The sequence below is a fragment of the Crocuta crocuta genome, unplaced genomic scaffold (assembly GCF_008692635.1).
Source record: "Crocuta crocuta isolate KB4526 unplaced genomic scaffold, BGI_CrCroc_1.0 scaffold218, whole genome shotgun sequence".
NCBI lineage: Eukaryota > Metazoa > Chordata > Mammalia > Carnivora > Hyaenidae > Crocuta > Crocuta crocuta.
Window position 1 is genome coordinate 8,564,602 of NW_027533170.1, and position 19,945 is coordinate 8,584,546.

Genomic DNA, 19,945 nt, shown 5'->3' on the forward strand with positions numbered 1-19,945 from the left:
AGGGATAAACTCTACTTGCTCGTAGTTTTAGTGACTTCATCATCATTTTTTGGTATGTAAACTGCCCTAATCGTTTGGTAGTACCCCTCCCTCCCCCCGGCATGGTGTCAGGGTTCTGCAGCTTCACGGAATGAATCAGGAGGAGCTTCTGGTTCATGAGTATGCTTTCCTCCTGGAAAACGTGAAGCATGGGGCACCGGGCTGGCTCAGTCAGTAGAACATGTGACTCTTGATGTCGGGGTCATGAGTTTGAGCCCCAAGCTGGGAGCAGAAATTATTATTATTTTTTTAATTAAAAAAAAAAAAAAAAACAGAAAATGTGAAGATCAAAGTTTAAATTTACTGAGGCAGGGCTTTGTCAGCTTTTCAGTTTTTCCTGAGTTGTTTATCTACGTTTTTTATTTTCCTGAGGATATATCTTTTTTGGTAATTTATATTTTCTAAGAAAAGTATAAATTTTAGTGACATTTTCTAAGTTACACAATTAGAACTGAAAATTACATATTTTTAAAACTTGTAATTCCCTCTATATCTTTTGTGTTCCTTTTTTTTTATTTTGTCATTGTATTTTAATTTTTCTCGTACCCAGTGCTTGAACCTTGATGTATTAGTCTCACCAGGTTTATTTCTTTGCCTCCCCTCCCCCCCACTGGCAAAAGGCACCAGTTTGGTGGCAAAAGATATAGGTTCTCGAGCTAGACAGCCTAGGTTCAGATCCTGGTGCCCCTCCAGAGGGAAATGAACCCAAGTGAGCTTTTCCAGTGTTAAGTTATGTGAGCTTTTCCTCATCTGTGAAATAGGTAACAGTAAGATTTACTCACAGAATTATGGGGAGGGGCACACGAGTTGATGCATTTAAAGTGCTTAGAAGAGGGGGCACCTGGGTGGCTCAGTCGGTTAAAAGTCCAACTTCCACTCAGGTCTTGATCTCACAGCTCATGGGTTCATGGCTCTGTGCTGATAGCACGGAGCCTGGAGCCTGCTTCAGATTCTGTGTCTCCCTCTCTCTCTGCCCCTCCCCTGCTCACGCTCTGTCTGTCTCACTCTCAAAAATAAATAAACATTAAAAAAAGATTAGGGACCCCTGGGTGGCTCAGTGGGTTAAGCATTTGCCTTTGGCTCAGGTCATGATCTCACAGTTGGTGAGTTTGAGCCCCACATCGGGCTCTGGGCTCTCTGCTGTCAGCTCAGAGCCCACTTTGGAGTCTCTGTCTCCCTTTCTCTCTCTCTGCCCCTGCCTGGCACAGAGTCTCTCTCTCTCTCTCTCTCACTCTCTCTCTCTCTCGATCTCAAAAATAAATAAATAAACTTAAGAATTAATTAATAATAAATTTTAAATAAATAAAGTGCTTACAAGAGACCTTCCAAAAAGGAAGCTACTGTCATCATTGTCGTGGCCATTATTATTGAGTATTAGATTCACATTCATTTGACATATTTTTCAGTAGGGACATATTATGTATAACATAAAGAATATTTGAAACAATGAGGCAAAGTATAAAAAATATTTAAAAACGCCCTTTGATCCCATAACCCTAAAGTACTAATATCTTGTTATGGACATTATTTAGATGCATGACTGCCAGCACGTTTTGGTTCCCATCTACCATGTTAGGGAGAAACAATGATTTTCTTTCCAGTTGGCTGAAAAAGAAATGGATAGCTCGTTTTGGGGGAAAGATATTGAAACCTTTTCAGTAAACACATACGCATGCACACACATGTATGTCTTCAGGATTCTCATCTCTGAGCTAATCAGAGACCCCTCACCTCTCCGTGTCATACAGGAAACCGAGGAGTCTATTCTCATTGTTCAGAGGTTGGGGAAACAGCCTTCCTAAGTTCACCATTACTTAATGTGTTATTTTCTCTAGCTGCACAGTTGGGGATCTTCAAAGCAAGATAGATGGCTTGGAAAAGACGAATTCAAAACTTCAAGAAGAGGTTTGTAACTTACTGAAATTATTAGGACAGAATGGCCCAAGGTTAAGAGAAACGGTGTGGTTGGTACATCCGACCACCCGGTCGGAATGGGAATCGCTAAGTATGGGTTGAGCTGCACGTGAGACCGGTGTTGTCGGAATTTCGCATCCTCAGAATGTCTGTGTTGGCCCTGTCTGGGGCTTCCTGTGAGCCAGTGCCACTGATCATGAGGCAGTTCTAAGTGACTTAGGTTTTATCACCTCACAGTGAACCCCAGGGAAGACAAGGCCTCCTTGGGAAAGCCCAGCTCCTGTGGTGGATGCGCTTCTCTTCTCCTCTTTCCCCACCTTTCCCTGACGTAGTATGCCTCCCTGCTGCCCAGGAGGCACAGACTGTGGTAATGAGGTAAAAGAACCCTCGCCCACCCCTTCGATGTGTTTCGGCCTCTCAGGAGCCTGGAACCAGTCTCCCCACAGTGTGGTCTTTCTCTGCTTTCTCACTAGGAAGAGAGAGAATGAAAAGACAGGAAGAAGGAGGGCTGAGGCCGAGGAAGAAAGCTTGCTGCCCGCTGCCCGGCAGTCTCCTTGGTGGACACATCTTGTCTCCTGTTAGCAGGAGGGGGGTTGCTCAGCCTTTCTGAGGCTTTCCACAGGTAGCGGTCCCTGGCTGCTCGGGCCTCCCCACCAGGTCTCACTGGGGAGGAAGAGGGCTGTGAGAGGTTGCCAAGGCATGACCCCCACCTCTGTGTGGAGGCAGGTTACGGCCAGAGGAGAGACGCAGAGCATGCCTTTGTACGGAGGGCTCGGTTTAAGGCTCCCTCTATTTACATTGACTGCTCTCTCCTAAGGGGAGAGCCCTGAACAGCTTTAAGGAGAGGAGCTCAGATTTGTGTGAGGAGAAGGAAATTCAAAGTCGGCATTCCTAGATGGGCTTCTCTGGGGCAGCTTCACCACACTTAGAATCGGAGGACCCGCATTGCCTTTGGGTGGGTGGGCAGGCCTTTGGGCCTCAGTTTATTAGGTAGGCAGGTCTTTGGGCCAAACTGTCCTCATCTCCAAATCGGATGATAACTCACCCCTGACAGTGTTGTAAAAATGAGATTTGTGTTATATAAATGTGCCTCACACAACACTTGGCGTGTGGAGACATTAGTTGATTTTAGAACAGATTGACTCTTCGTTCTCCCAGGCGAGGTGGCATACTTTGAAGGAAGGTCTAATTTTAGCTTTTGAAACTAAACAGCTAGGTTATTTTTTCTTCAAAGGCCAACAACTGTTAAGGGAAAACATGCTTTAGAGAAAAGTCCCTCTCCTCAGGGTGCCCTCTCCCTGACTTCAGAGAGCGGAGTGGGAGTTAGCAGATAGTTAACTAGCACCTCTAGAGCCTTAAGGTTTCTTAGTTGGGCGCAGCAGTTATGTTTAGAAACCCCAGTCATGGGTTCTGAGTCCACATGGACTTAGATGCGGCTGACCAAGAGAGGAGAGGAGTTCAGTGCTTCAGCCCCACGCCCCCCTCAGTGAGTGCCACCAAGAACACAGCCCAGTTCCCGTCCTCTTTCCCCTTCCCCGGCCTGCCCTTCTCTCTCCAGGCTGTGTTCAGAGGCTGCATAAGGAGAGGCTGGTGGGTATGCTAACGCCTCTACCTGCCTCTCCAGAGAGCCTCCTCCCAACAGGCTTGTGTACACTTGGCCCCGCCCTGTGGTAACTCATTGAGTACAGGAAGATGGCTTTCTAGGGCCTGGCTTTGGCGGGTTTTGGTTGGGATTCCTTTCCCAGAATGCTTTAAGTCTCCCTCTAGTGATAAAAATAATCCTTACTCTTATTGGCTGAAAAAACTGAAGAGAGTGAAGAATCAGGGAAAAAGCCCATAATCCCTTTGCTAAGTAACAGCTACTGTTCTCATCTGTGTGCTTGTGGTCTTCAATGTTTCCTAAGCGTTTCTAACGTAGGCGATTTGTTCTTTTTAACTAGAGGCAAGAACGTACCATAGAACTTGCGTTTTTCCCCCAACTGATATTATACCCTAAAGATATCAAAAGCCTTTGCAAACATTTTAATAACTACATACTTCTGCCTTATGCCCCCACTGACCTTCAGTAAGCTTCCGTGATATTGGACACTCAGGTGTCTCTAATAATTTGTGTCCGTAAATCCTTGCCTACATTAAGTGGTTTGCTCTCATTTTTTTTTAAATGACGTGAATGTATTACCTATTCAAAACAAAGAAATAACAAAATATCAAATACATGGAAATACATCGTCAATCGTGAAGGTGCCAAATGTTGACTTTTAATCTGAACGGTTAAGATTAATTTCAACGTTAAGGAACATAAAAAAATCTTTCTTTATCAGCTTTCAGCTGCAACAGACCGGATTTGTTCCCTTCAAGAAGAGCAGCAGCAATTAAGAGAACAAAATGAGTTAATTCGCGAAAGAAGCGAAAAGAGTGTGGAGGTGAGAAACTGACCTCACAGCTGGGTGGCATGTCTCCCACGCGCACGCATCCATGGCAGAGCTCACGCTCATTGTTGACTAGTGACTGACGCAGGCCTTGGGACAGGCAGATATGTGTTGTTTGGTGCCGCTGGGCCCTCCCACACCACTTGCAGGCCATCTGGACCCCTTGGGGTTTCCAAGCGCACTGCTCCCTCACCTCTGTGCCTTTGCACTCAAAGGTTCCCATTTACTCTTCAACCTCCGCCCACGTACAGGTCTTTTGTGATGCCTCCACGCCCCCCATCCATGGCCCTGGGCCCTCCTCCTCTTTTCCCATAGCTCTGTCCCCCCCTCCATTAGAGAACCCATCTTCTGTGTCACAGAATTGCTGGCTTGCAGCTGTCCTACTTGATGACCTGAGGACAGAGAGGGACCATATCTGATTCATCTCAAAATTCACCTAGTGCTAAAGAACATGCTGGATCAATGAAAATCCATGCTGAATGATGGACTGAATGGGGGCCTTTCCCACTAAGAACACAGTTCTGTTTTAAAGAAAATTAAATGTAAATTGTTTTCCGAACCTAACTTTTCAAAAGCCAGTTGGCTTGCTCTCATCCTTCAGGTTCAAAGATATTTTGAAGTATCTTTTAGCCTAGCCTTTTTGTACATTGCTTAAAATATAGAAGTTACCCTACATCTTTAAAAATTGCGGCATATTCTTTTAAAATGTTTTTGTTTATTTTAAGTAGGCTCCTTGCCCAGTGGGGGCTTGGACCCCTGACCCTGAGGTTAAGAGTTGACCAAGCTAGCCAGGTGCCTCTATGGTGTACTTTAAAATACTTTGCAGTTAGCTCACTTCCACAAGCAAACCATCCCTCTTGGTGTTCTTTTTTGACACAGATAACAAAACAAGATACAAAAGTTGAGCTGGACACTTACAAGCAAACTCGGCAAGGTCTGGATGAAATGTATAGTAATGTGTGGAAGCAGCTAAAAGAAGAGAAGAAAGTCCGTTTGGTGAGTGCAAGACTGTCTTTTTTTTTTTTTTTTTTTTTTTTTTCTTTTTTCAAGAAGCTTTCATCCCAGGCAGAGCCCAACATGGGGCTTGAACTCATGACCCTGAGATCAAGACTTGAGCTGAAACGCTTAACCAACCAAGCCAGCCAGGTACCCCTAGACTAAATGTCTTTAGAAGGAATTCCCCAGTAGCCCTCCATGTTATTTTTTTTGTCACTTTTCATACATGTGCTTAAATCTGCTTTGTAAAACAAAATAGTTTTTATATAAAGTTTCTAAAGTGTGAAAAAAAAAGAATCAAAAATCATCTCTTTAAAAAAAATTTTTTTAGGGGCTTACTTAGTTTGCCACTAAGTTTGGGGTGCCTGGGTGGCTCAGTCAGTTAAGCGTCTGGCTTCGGCTCAGGTCATGATCTCCTGGTTCGTGAGTTCGGGCCCCGCTTTGGGCTCTGTGCTGACAGCTCAGAGCCTAGGGCCTGTTTTGGATTCTGTGTTTCCCTCTCTGTCCCTCCCTTGCTCATGTCTCCCTTTTCTGTCTCTCAAAAATAAAAAAAAATAAAATAAAATTTTTTTAAAAAAAGTTTACCACTAAGTTCTGTATTTTTTCCAGTTTTATAAACCTTTTCAAGGATTACTGTGAAGCCAGATTTGAGGTTGCTTTGCCAATACAGTTCCCTCAGTCAGCCTCTGGTCTATTTATTATATTCCACCTAATCTTTGTGCCAGTGACCAGTGTTTTGGGTCTGTTATTTGGGTGTTTTGGTTTTTTTTTTAATGTATGTTTATTTTTGAGAGACAGAGACAGAGCCTGAGCAGGGGAGGGTCAGAAAAAGAGGGAGATAAAGAATCTGAAGCAGGCTCCAGGCTCCAGTCTCCGAGCTGGCAGTCAGCACAGAGCCCAACACAGGGCTTGAACCCATGAACCGTGAGATCATGATCTGAGCCAAAGTTGGACGCTCAACCAACTAAGCCACCCAGGCGCCCCATTTGGGTGTTTTTTTTTTTTTTTTAATGTTTATTTATTTGAGAGAGAGTGGTCACAAGTGGAGGAGGGGCAGAGAGAAGGAGAGAGAGAATCTCACGTGGCTCCACACTACCAGCACAGACCCCAATGCCAGGCTTGATCCCATGAACTGTGAATTTTAAACTAGGCTCCACACTCAACAAGGGGCTTGAACTCGTGACCTGAGACTGAGAGTCACACGCTCTACCAACGGAACCAGCCAAGTGCCCCAACCAGTGTTTTTAGTAGACACCACTCTTGGACCTGCTTTGTTTGTTTGCACGGATGTGTAAACGTGTCTCCTGCGTTACCGGGGATGGCACTGGTTCAAAACGGTTGCACCTTTGTTGCCATAAACAAGCAAACTGTTCCAGAATCCAAAAGTTCTAACATTGCAATGTCAGCTTGCTTGGCAGACATTGTTTCAGACTGCGTTCTGACCTTTCGGTTTAAAGAACGTGGTTGCTAGAATCGAGGCTCACATTTACTTTCTGCTGACTGGATCCAGAGCCAGTTTTCCTTATAAAATGAGCAAAAGGGCTAAACTTAATGTAGTTACACTCTAGACAGACTTTCCTGCATCTCCCTAACCTATTCTGACTTTCGGGTTATATTTTTGTCACTGACCGAGATACACCCTCGGGTAAATACATCTCTGCNTCTCCCCCTTGTCCCTCCATCAGGTTCCTCCTAATCCTCCTATACGTGCAAACATATGGTATTTGTCCTTCTCTGCCTGACTTATTTCGCTCAGCATAACACCCTCAAGGTCCTCTCTGCATCTACTTTAATAACACTTTCCTCATTGATCTCCTCCTAAGGAACTAGAGAAAGAGCTGGAGCTGCAGATTGGAATGAAGACGGAGATGGAGATCGCAATGAAGCTGCTCGAAAAGGACACCCACGAGAAGCAGGACACCCTGGTGGCCCTCCGCCAGCAGTTGGAGGAAGTCAAAGCGATTAATTTACAGATGTTTCACAAAGTTCAGGTGGGAGTTGGCTCTATGTCCCTAGCACAGCCCGGCTTCCCGCTGCTTGTCCCACGCTGCCTCGCGGCCTCACACCACTCTTCCTGCGAAACAGAGGTCGGACACCTCCCGGAGGCCCAGTCTGTAGGCCCCATTAAGCGTTTCTCCTTTTATTTTATTTGGGTCTCCCAGCAGCCCCTGAGAGAAGTTGATAACGGGGGGAAGTGTAAGTGATGGGGCAAACTCGAGCGGCTGCATCTCGTGCCCTGGGTGGCACAGCTAGTAAGTAGAGCTGAAAACTGAACCCCGTCTTCTGAATCCAAACCCGAACTGGGCCTGTTCTTCCCTACACTGTCTCCCTAGTGTCTGTCGTCTTCTCCTTCAGTGACTAATTGTCTGCCCCAGGAAATGGAGAAGTGGATTAAGGAACGATAGAAGTTGGTGCCATCTTTTCAAGCTGGGCCATGTTTAATCTCGCTGAGTCTCCAGCAGTGGGGCTGGCTGTGCGCCTCTCCTGTCATTTCAGGGCGGTTCGGGAGAGCTAGCCCAGAAAGAAGCGATTGTGGCAGAGTTAGAAAGCTAGCATCTAAAAATTGCTAAGCTTCCTTGCTCAGAAGCTACAGCAGCGCCCAGGACCATTCTGTGTTCCTCTTTTCTTATTTTGAAGTAATGTTTCCTGTTTTAATGCCCAAACTGTCCCACTTCCTCTTCCCTAGATGTGCTTTCAGTCTATGTCAGAGATGGCGTGGACACAGACACACGTTATCTTGTCCTGCCGCTTTTTTAATATAGTTTTCATTTATTTATTTTTTAAGGTGTTTTTTTTTTAAATCTTTGTTTATTTTTGAGAGAGAGAGAGAGTGCAAGCAAGAGAGGGGTAGAGAGAGAGGGAGACACAGAATCCAAAGCAGGCTCCAGGATCCGAGCTGTCAGCACAGAGCCTGACACAGGACCCATACTCAGGAACCACAAGATCATTACCCGAGCCAAAGTCAGATGCACACCCCTATATATTTACTTATTTATTTATTTTTAGAGAGAACGTATGCAGAGAGAGGGGCAGAGAGAGAGGATCTTTTTCTTTTCTAATTTTTCTGACATTTATTACTTGTTAAGAGAGTGAGAGACATTGCGAGTTGGGGAGGCGCAGAGAGAGAAGGAGAGAGAGAGAGAAATCATGAGTGAGGGAGGGGCAGTGAGAGAAGGAGACACAGAATCCAAAGCAGGCTCCAGGCTCTGAGCTGTCAGCACAAAGCCCAACGAAGGGCTCGAACTCACAAACCATGAGATCCTGACCTGAGCCAACATCGGGAGTCAGACGCTCAACCCACAGAGTCATCCAGGTGCCCTCAAGCCTTTTTTAAAACTATCACGTAACCAACATTATAATAATAGCAGCAGTGGAAATTAAAGCACAGGGAAAAACAGAGGGAAATCATCGCACCCTCCTGACACATTCTCTGTTTTAATTTGTTCCTGTTTTCCTCTGGTTTGGGTCAGTCTGTAACCTTAATATTAATGTGCATCAGGGGAAACCATACTGCCGTAATAACTTAGCAGGCCCTAAACTAAAGTGGCTCCAAACTATGGCAGTCTGTATTTCTGTTGCTTAACAGTTTCGAGGTGAGCATTTCAGACCAGCAGCCTTGCCCCCCACAGTCACTCAGGGACCGAGGCCAATGGCGGCTCCAGCTGTCCAGGCCACCCTGGTCAGCACCATTCGTGCCAGTGGAAGGGGAGAGAAAAGCAAAAGTGCAGAGCCAGGATCTCCTCCCCAACAGTGAGAGAGAAGTGCACACATCCTTCTGTTCCCTCACATGGCAAAGGGCCAGGCGTGGCTGCGAGGGGAGTCTGGTGCTGCCGTGTCCTGGCCGTGAGCCAGATGAAGGTGACAATAGGGGTCACTAGACGGAGCTGCCGCTACCACCATCCGCCCGACTGAGAAGTCCTATCTAGTCCAGAACCCTCCTGGTCTGCAGCCCCTTGGTGACAGGCAGCACTCTCCATGGAGCCCATGAGGCCTGTGTTTGAACCAGGCCAGCTGTCTTTCTGACATTAGCCCGTCCCGCCCAGCATAAAATGGCGGAGCCAAAACAGGATTGCCAAATGCCTGTTTGCAAAGGGAAACAAGGGACACACAGGGCAGACCCTGGCCCACCGTGGCCATCATTGCATCTCTGGGCAGGAGCTGTGAAGGCTGCCCAGGGCTCCGGGGGCTCCATTTGTTAGCATGTCCACCTACCCTTCCTCTGTCGTCAACAGAACTTGTGGCCCCTGAGAGGTCCACCATCTCTGTAGCCCATTGGAAGTGGGCTGTCCGGGAGTGTGGCCTTCCTGGTGGTGCATGGCTTTGTTGGCCAGCTTCTCACTGGTCCCGGTTTGCAGGCCTGGAGGTTGTATGAAGGGTCAAACAGTCACAGATGTTCTTCAGGCCTGACTCGTGGTTTCTGTGACAGTACAGGTCCCCCAGTCACCATGTCTAGTCCGGTTATTTCCCTTCAGTCCGTGTGTTGATGACCAGTTTATTGCTTCATTTATTTTTTTCTAATTTTTATTTATTTATTTTGAGAGAGAGAGCATGCATGTGTACATGTGAGCAGGGGAGGGCAGACAGAGCAGGGGAGAGAGCATCCTAAGCAGGCTCTACACTCAGTGGGGAGGCCAATGCGGGGCTTGAATTCAACGATTATGAGATCATGACCTTAGCCAAAATCAGAAGCCAGACGCTCAACTGACTGAGCTAACCCTGAGCCCCTATGGTTTCACATATTCAACACAGTTCTTCTGCCTGCCTCATTTCTGTGCTCCATCAGTCTTTCCCCAAACCCCTCCTTCAGCAGCTAGGCATCTGAAACCGCAGGCAAAGCTGTGCAGGAAAGCACCATACAGTTTTGATTACCACAGTTTTGTAGTATAGCTTGAAATCTACGATTGTGACGCCTCAAACTCTGTTCTTCTTTGTGAAGATTGCTTTGGTTATTTGGGGTCCTTTGTAGTTCCATACAAATTTTAGGATTTTTTTAAAAAAAATTTTAAATTTTATTATTTTTATTTTTGAGGGAGAGAGAGAGAGAGAGAGACAGAGCATGAATAGCGGAGGAGCAGAGAGAGAAGACACACAGAATCCGAAGCAGGCTCCAGGGTCTGAGCTGCCAGCACAGAGTCCAATGTGGGGCTCAAACTCATGGACTGCAAGATCATAACCTGAGCCCAAGTCAGATGCTTAACCAACTGAGCCACCCAGGTGCCCCTAATTTTAGGATTTTTATACTCTCTTGCTGGATATATATCCTCAAGCTGGATTCAGCTTGCTGGATCCCTTTATCATTATATAATTCTGCTTTTGTCTCACATGGGTACTGCTACAGCTTTTTTTCTTTTTTCTTTTTTTGCTTCCATTTGCATGCAGTATGTTTTTCTATCCCTTCACTTTCAGTCTGTATATGGTTTTAGATCTGAAGTGGGTCTGTCTTGTGGATAGCATATAGATGGGTCTTGGTTTTTTATCCATTCATCTCACCCTACCTAAGTCTTCTGATTGGAGCAGTTAGAGCATTTAAATTTAAAGTTATTACTTGGGGCACCTGGATGGTTCTGTCTATTGAGCATCCAACTTGATTTCAGCTCAGGTCATGATCCTAGGGTCATGGGATCAAGCATCATAGAGAGTCTGCTTAAGATTCTCTCTCTCTCCCACTCTGCCCCTTTCCCCTTCTTGGGCTCTCTCTCTCTCTCCTCCAAAGTAAATAAATAAAAATAAATATGTGTGTGTTCTCTCATAAATAAATACTGACAGGTGTGTACCTTTTGTTCATTGGTTTCTGGTTGTTTCTATAGTTTTTCTTTGTTCCTTCTCTTGCTCTCTTCCCTTGCAGCTGATGGCTTCCTATAGTGCTGTGCTTAGATTCTGTTCTCTTTGGTTTCTGTATATCTATTATAGGTTTTTGATTGGTGGTTACCATAAGGTTAATGTATAACATTTTTTTTTTTTTTAAATGTTTATTTCTGAGAGAGACAGCATGAGCAGGGGAGGGTCAGAGAGAGAGGGAGACACAGAATCTGAAACAGGCTCTAGGCTCTGAGCTGGCAGTCAGCACAGAGCCCAACGTGGGGCTCGAACCCACGAACCGCGAGATCATGACCTAAGCGAAAGTCGGACGCTTAACTGACTAAGCCACCCAGGCGCCCCCATTTGTTTTTCTTTTTAAGTTTATTTATTTAGTTTGGGAGAGAGTGGGAGCAAGAAAGGGACAGAAAGAGGGAGAGAGAGAATCCCCAGCAGACTCCACACTGTCAGTGCAAAGCCCAACATGGAGCTCAATTCATGAACTGTGAGATCACAACCCAAGCCAAGATCAAGAGTTGGATGCTTAACCGACTGAGCCACCCAGGTGCCCCCATACATAACATTCTAAGTATACTGAAGTTTATATGAAGTTGACGGTCACTTAAGTTTGAACACATTCTAAAAGTACTACATTTTTACTTTCTCCCTTCTACTTTTTATGCATATAATGTCATATTTTATATTTTTTAATCTTTATATCTTTATATATCTTTAAATCTTTAAATATCTTTATATCTTAAATTTTTAAATATCTTTATATCTTATATCTTTATATCTTTTTATTTTTAAACACTTTTGATATAATTGGTTTTACTACCTTTGTTTTTTAACCTTCATACCAGCTTTTATAAGCAATTGGTCTACTACGTTTACTTTTTGTTTGCTTTTAGCAGTGAAGTTTTTTCCTTTCATCATTTTCTTACTGTGGTTATGGCCTGCTCTTTTCTGCTGAAGAATCCCCCTTAATATTCTTGTAAGGCTGGTTTATGGATGATTCAGTTTTGTTTGTCTGGGAAACTCTTCTTCTCTCCTGGTTGTGGGATTCTTCCTTGCAGTCCTTTGAATAGATTATGCCACTCCCTTCTGGCCTGCAAAGTTTCTACTGAAAAATCCACTGATGGCCCTTTGAGGTTTCCCTTGTATGTAAACAACTTGCTTTTCTCTTGCTGCTTTTAAGACTCTATCTCCATCTTTAATCTTTGCCGTTCTAATTACGTCATGGTGTGGACTTCCTTGGGTTCATCTTATTTGGGGCTTTCTGTGCTTCCTAGACCTGGATGTCTGTTTCCTTCCCCTAGGTTGGGTTAGGGAAGTTTTCAGCTATTATTTCTTCAAATATGTCTGCCCCCTTCTTTCCTCTCCGTCTGGGATATCTATAATGCAGATGCGTGTTTGGTGTTGTCCCACGTGTTCCTGAGCCAATCCTTTTATTTTTTTTTTTTTTTTTTTTTNTCTTCAGCTTGGGTGCTTTCCATCTGTCTTCCAGATTGCTGGTCCATTCTTCTGCATTTTCTAATCCACTGTTGATTCTTTCTTGTGTATTTTTCATTCCAGTTAATTGTGTTCTTCAACTCTTATTGTTTCTTTTTTATAAATCTGTCTTTAATGTTTACTTTGAGAGAGAGAGAAAGAGAACAAGTTGGGGAGGGGCAGAGGGAGAGCGAGAATCCCAAGCAGACTCCACACGGTCAGCACAGAGCCTGATGTGGGGCTCAAAGTCATGAACCATGAGATTGTGACTGGAGCCAACATCAAGAGTCAGATGCTTAACCAACTGAGCCACCCAGGTGCCCCTCTTTTTTATAATCTCTGTTTCTTTGTTGAAGTTCTGAGTTTATCCACTCTTAAGTCTGGTGAGCATTTTTATGACCATTACTTTAGTTCAAGAGTAGATTGCATACTTTCATTTCATTTCATTCTTTTTCTAAAGTTCTGTCTTATTATTTTGTTTTGGGCATATTCCTTCGTTTCCCCATTTTGTTTGACTTTCTGTGTGGTAGGCAGAACAGCTACCTCTCCTAGTCTTAAAGGAGGGGACTTGTGTAGTACTGTCCCCTGTGTAGACTGCCTGGTGCCTTTGGCTGGAGCTGTAGCAGGCATGCACTGGGGATCCTGGGGCACTCCAGTGGAGCCTGGTGCTGAGGGGTGCATGGGCCAGGGGGTCCCAGGGCACTCCATAGGCAGGGGAGTCCTACTTAGCTGGAGAAGTGGGTGCAGGCTAGGGGATCCCCGGATATTCTGCATAGTGGAGCCCCTGGTGGGATGGCTGGAGCTTAAGGCCACAGCTGGCTACAGGCTAGGAGGTCCTGAGGTGCTCTACATGGGGTGGAGGGCCTAGTGGGATAGCTGAAGCGAGCACAGACTGGGGAGGTTCCTTGGGTGCACTTGGCCCCAGGTGCTCTGGCAGGCCGCGTAGAGCTGAAGCGAGTGTGGGCCTGGGGTTTCCCGGAGTGCTTTGCACCCATGCTGTGTCAGCAAGACAGCTGGAGCTGAAGCAGGCACTCTCCAGGGTGTCCCAGTGTGTGCTGCGCCGGGCCCACCTCGGGAGGATGCGTGGGCTGAGGAGAGCTAGGGACCTGGGACCCCCCAAGGCATCAGGCCAGGTAGAGTATACCATCTGTACTATCTGTACCGTCTGTACTGTCAAGGCGGAGGGGACCGTCAGCGGTGGTCCTCACCAGTGCCTCCACCCCAGGGAACATTCCAGCAGCTCCCCCAGCACCTGGCAGATGCTCACCCACAATCCAATTGCCCTTTTAAACTGCAGCTCTTTCCACCGTGCTGCAGGGCAGGCGAATCTGCACACGGACGGAGTCAGGGGTGAGTTCCCATGGTAACCGTGTCACCATCTCTCCTACCCTTCTCGGGGTGGGGGGGGGTCCCTCTGTTGTTTGTTGTGCAGAAACTGTTTAGCAAGCCCTCAGTTCTTAGGAAGAATCACCATACATGGAGGTGGTGAGTTCAGTCTTCCTACATCACCATCTTAGACCCTCCCCTTGGCTTTTCCTTGTTGATTATTCCGTGTATAGTCTAAATATTAGTCCCTTATTGGTACATATGGTAGATATCTCCTCCAGTCTCCCATCTAGTGTCTTTAGGTCTCAGGCCTAAGATCTGACTTTTGATCTCAGGGTTGTGAGTTTGAGCCCCATGCTGGGGGTAGTTTACTTTAAAAAATAAAAATAAATAACAAAAATGTTATTTGAAGTTAAAAATTAGTCACAGTTTTTACATTATGGTTTGTAGTTTGGGGGTTTTAAGAAGCCCTTTCGAGGCGCCTGGGCGGCTCAGTCTGCTAAGCATCCACCCCTTGGTTTCAGCTCAGGTCATGATCTCATGGTTTGTGGGTTCCAGCCCCACATCGGGCTCTGCGGTGCCTGTGGGAGCCTGCGTGGGATTCTCCCTCTGCCGCTCCCTTGCTCTCTCAAAAAAAAACCAACAACCCAACAACAACAAAACAAAACAAAAAACAAACTTTTAAAAAGCCCTTTCTCAAGCCCAGGTGTCAAAGACATTTCAAAGACATTCCGCACTAGTTTTATAAACTTGACACATTTAGGTTTTTAAGGTATTGGTGGAGTTAACGTTTTGTACGTGGCCTTATCTAGGGATGCGGGTTTGGTTTTCTCCATGTAGGAAGCCACATCAAAGCCAGTCCACTCTTTTCTCTTTGATATGTGGCACCACCCTGATCATATTTCAAGTTCCTGTATTAAACAGGAAGTGTCTCTGAGCTTTCTATTGTTTGTCTATTTGGTGTTTTCTTTAATATTTATTTTATTTTTGAGAGAGAGAGAGCACACACAAGCATGAGCGGGGGAAGGGCAGAGAGAAGAAGACACAGAATCTGAAGCAGGCTCCAGGTTCTGAGCTGTCAGCACAGAGCCCGATGCGGGGCTCGAACTCTCGAACCGTGAGACTATGCCCTGAGCCGAAGTCAGACACTTAACTGACTGAGCCACCCAGGCGCCCCTGATTGTCTATTTGTTTGAATTACCTGATTACTACAGCTTTGCAGTACGGCTTACGTCTGCTCTGTTAGTTTGCTGTAATGAAGTACCACAAACTGAGTGGCTTCACAGAGACTCCCTGTCTCTGTCTGAAGGCCAGAAGTCTGAGGCTGGGCACTGGCACAGTTGCTTTCTACTAAGGGCTGTGAGGAGGACTGTAAGTATCCCTGTCCCCTAGCTGCTGATGGTTGCTGGTGATCACTGGCGATAATCTTTTCAAAGAACCATGTTTTTTTTCTAATATTCTTTATTGTCTGTTGTTCCATGTTTCATTGACTTCCACCCTTCCTTTTATTATATTATATTTTTTATTTAAAGTTTTCTCTTTTTGCAAGTTTATTAAGTTTATTATACATTATCATAAAGTTTATTTTGAAACAGGGGCACCTGGGTTGCTAAGTTGGTTGAGCATCTGACATTAGCTCAGGTCATGATCTCACGGTCTAGGAGTTCAATCCCTGCATCAGGCTCTGTGCTGATGGCTCAGAGCCTGGAGCCTGCTTCAGATTCTGTGTCTTCCTCTTCCTCTGCTCCTCCCCTGCTCACGCTGTGTCTCTCTCTCAAAAATAAATAAATGTTAAAAAAAAAAAAGAGAGAGAGAGCAGATGTGAGCGGGGGAGGGGCAGAGAAAGAGAGAATCCAAGTAGGCTCTGCACTGTCAGCATAGAGCCTGATGAGGGGCTCAATCTTACGACTACGAGATCATGACCTGGGCCGAAATCAAGAGTCAGATGCTTTACTGACTGAGTTCACCTAGGTACTGCTTTATTATATTCTTTCTGATTTCTTTGTGTTTGCTTTGTAGTTTATTTTCAACTTCTGAAATGCATGCTTAGCCTCATCTGTTTTATATTTTTTCTTATTTCATAAAAAATTTTATTTGGGGGCAGCTGGCTGCCTCAGTCAGTAGAGCACATGACTTTTGATCTCAGGGTTGTGAGTTCGAGCCCCATGCTAGGGGCAGTTTACTTTAAAAAATAAAAATAAGTAACAAAAATGTTATTCTAAGTTAAAAATCACCTACAAGTACTGGTTTAGCTGTGGCCCTCAAATTTTGACAAAAGTGTATCACCCTTATAAGAAGTATGTTTTTTCACAGCTCAGCCTCTCTAAAACCTACATGCATCTTACAGTCAATGGCACAATATGTTCCAAGTAGCTGTTTTTTCTTTCTTACTGGTGTATAAAATTAGGGTACATCTTCCACTCAGTGCATCTTCATTACCGTACATATTACATAATGTTCTCACTGGCTTTTACCTCTAGGTATTTTAAGTATTTTTTTTTTTTTAAGTTTATTTATTTTTGAGAGAAAGCACAAGGAGGGGAGGGGCAGAGAAAGAGGGAGAGAGAGAGAGAGAGAGAGAGAGACTCCCCAGTAGGCTCCAGGCTGTCAGCGCAAAACCCAATGCGGGGCTCGAACTTATGAACTGCGAGATCAGGACCCGAGCCGAAATCAAGTATTGGATACTTAACCATCTGAGCTACCCGGGCGCCCCTACATCTCAGTATTTCTTGATTCCTCCTCTGGTTTTATTTTTAGCTCAACAGTTTTTTAGTAATATGCTATGTAGTTTAGTTTCCAAGCTATGAGGCATTTTTAGCCATTCTTTTGTTGTTAATGTCTAACTGTATTACATTAAGGTCCAAGAATACAGTCTGTGTATTATTTTCTTAGGAATTTATTAGGATTTCCTTCTGTCATCAGCCTTTCTGTATCCTTTTATTTTAAAAGTGTTTCTTGTGGACACACAGGAACATGGTGCTTTTTGCCTACCCCCCGCCTGGTGCCCCGCTACGTGCCCTGTTCAGAGCCTGGATTCAGAAGTCATGCAGTTGTGGGCGTGAACCTGCTGTACCGCACATGCGCGCCAGCCTCCCTCTGTGCTTAGGGAATCGGGGCTGACCGCCTGGCCACGAGAACCTGCAAGGGCCTGATGAACCCATGGGTGCGCTGGGCGTATGAGAACAGCTCCGTAACGCTGTCAGATCCCACTCTGACGTTCTTTTTTTAAAAAGGAGCATGGACCTTTCGCAGAGGAAAACAAAATGCTCAGTACTTCCTTCTTGGCCTTTCTTTGTGGGTTTAAAAGCTGGGAGCCTCAGTCCAGTTTGTCTTCCAGGGCTGTGGGGAAGAGCAGCCATTAGTGAAGTGCTCTTAGGAGTGTTGTGAAAGTACAGAGTGAATAATCAAACCCTCTCTTCCCCCTGAGCGGGCACAGCGGTGAGGGAGAGGCAGAGTGTGACCCCTCGTCCTTGCCTTTGCAGAATGCAGAGAGCTGTTTACAGCAGAAAAATGAAGCCATCACATCTTTTGAAGAAAAAACCAACCAGGTTATGTCCAGCATGAAACAGATGGAAGAAAGGTAATCACTCCCTCTGGCACATACTCCCTAGAAGGTGCTGGACATTCCCCAGCCCCGAGGCCTTACTCAGAGTCTCTCGCAAAAGTACAGACAACTTGGAATGAAAGTCCTTAGGAATCATAGCCTTGCTGAGCAAGGGGGCTGGATTCCCAGCCTTGCCTAAGTGTGTATCCTCTAATCAACCTCTGGGGGACTGTATCACCTTGTCTTCTCAGGGGTCAGGCCCATACAGTGAGCTCCTTGTTACTGTCACATTTAAACATCAGTCCGGGGGCGCCTGGGTGGCTCAGCCAGTTAAGCGTCTGACTTTGGCTCTGGTCATGATCTCACGGTTCGTGGGTTCGAGCCCCGCGTCGGGCTCTGTGCTGACAGCTCAGAGCCTGGGGCCTGCTTCGGATTCTGTGTCTCCCTCTCTCTCTGACCCTCCCCTGCTCATGCTGTCTCTCTCAGAAATAAATTTTTAAAAATAAAAAAACTTAAAAAACGTTGTAAACATCAGTCCGAAGCAGATCAGAATAGAGCCCAAAAGCAGACCCACACAAATATGGCAACTGATTTTCTTAAAGGCAGTTCAAGGGAGGAAGGAAAATCTTCAATACTTGATACTGGGACAGTCTGACTTCCATAAGGGAAAAAAATGGACCTCAGTGTATGCCTCCTATCTTCTACAAAAATTAGCTGGAAATGGATCATAAGTCTAACTGGAAAACTTAAAACTTATAATTTCTAGAAGAAACCCTAGGAGAAAATCTTTGTGATCTTGGGTTAGGCAAAGAGATCTTAGACATGACATAAAAGCATGGGGTCCAGGGCACCTGGGTGGCTTGGTCAGTTGAGCGTCCAACTCTTAATTTCAGCTCAGGCCATAATCTCACAGTTCATGAGTTCGAGCCCCATGTTGGGCTCTGCACTGGCAGTGCAGAGCCTGCTTGGGATTCTGTCTCTCAAATAAATGAAAACTTTAAAAAAAAAATAATACTTTTAAAAAGCATGGTGTCCATGGGAGAAAAACTTGATAAATTGGACTTTATCAAAAGGTGAAACCTTTGTGCTATGAAAAACACAGTTAAGAGAATAAAAAGACCAGTAACAAATTGGGAGAAAAATTGCAAATCACGTTGTCTCCAGAATATACGAAAAACTCTCAGAACTCAACAAACAATCCAGTTGAAAAATGGACAAGACTTGAACGGACACCTCACCAAAGAGGACATTATGGATGGCAGACAAGCACACAAAAAGATGTGCAGTGTCACTAGCCATCAAGGAAGTACAAGTTTTGTTACGTTTTGTTTTATTTAAATATTCATTTTTGAGAGAGTGCAAGCAGGGGAGGGCAGAGAGAGGGGGACACAGGATCTGAAGTGGCCATTTGGGCTAACAGCAGTGAGTCTGATGTGGGGCTCTAACTCATGAACCTCAAGATCAGGACCTGAGCCAAATTCAGACATTCAACCAACTGAGCCACCCAGGCAGCCCCAGAGAAGTATAGTGAGATGCTATTACACACCTATTAAAACAGCTGAATATCTTTTTAATGACAACACTGAATGCTGATGGGGCTACAGAGCAACTAAAACTCTCCTACATGACTGGTGTCACACTGGAAAAGTGTCTTACAGCTAACCCTACTCTTACCATCTGACCCAACAGTCCCACTCCTGGGTATCTGCCGAAGAGGAATGAAAACTAATGTTCGCACAGAAACCCATACACAAATGTTTGTAGCGGGTCTGTTCCTAATTTCTAATAGAAGCGAGTCAGAGGTGTTTCATCAGGTGAAAGAGGAACAAACTGGTACTCTATACAATGAAATAGTACTCGGCCCACGGGAAGGAATGAGCCACTCACTGATCCCCAAACTTGATCTCAGAGATAACTAACCTGAGAGAAAGAAGCCAGGCTCAGAAGGTTATTTACATGAAGTGTAATTCCACTTATACACATTCTGGAAAAGACAAAGCCATGGTATCAGCCGATCAGGGGGTTGCCAGGGGTCAGGGATGGGAAGGGGTGTGACTGCAGCACTATGGAGACTTCCAGGGTGAAGCAACTGCTCTGTCTCCTGATCGCCATGGTGGTTCCACGAATCATCCGTGTGCTAAAAACTCTGGGAACTGGACACACGTGCGAGTCGATCTTACTATGTTTGTATTTAAAAACCAAGCCACAAGAACGTGAAAACACGATACCTTCCGTGACAACGGTGGCTCCTTTCCTTACGCGGATGTGCTTGGTTCGGTGCAGGTTACGGCAGTCCGAAAGGGCCAGGCAGGGGGCGGAGGAGCGGAGCCACCAGCTGCAGCAGGAGCTGGGCGGCCGGACGTGCGCTTTGCAGCAGCAGCTCTCGCAGCTGCAAGAGCAGTGGTAGGCG

General features: G+C 45.5%; 1 protein-coding gene across 1 annotated transcript in view; it reads left to right on the forward strand.

Moving 5' to 3' along the window:
• RUFY1 (RUN and FYVE domain containing 1) overlaps positions 1–19,945 on the forward strand; it is a 47,156-nt gene that overhangs the window by 19,232 nt on the left and 7,979 nt on the right. The window contains exons 7-12 of the mRNA XM_077746262.1: positions 1,875–1,944; positions 4,275–4,376; positions 5,262–5,378; positions 7,202–7,369; positions 17,474–17,571; positions 19,819–19,938. Coding sequence (XP_077602388.1) covers positions 1,875–1,944; positions 4,275–4,376; positions 5,262–5,378; positions 7,202–7,369; positions 17,474–17,571; positions 19,819–19,938 — 675 coding nt within the window. The remainder of the gene's footprint in view (positions 1–1,874; positions 1,945–4,274; positions 4,377–5,261; positions 5,379–7,201; positions 7,370–17,473; positions 17,572–19,818; positions 19,939–19,945) is intronic.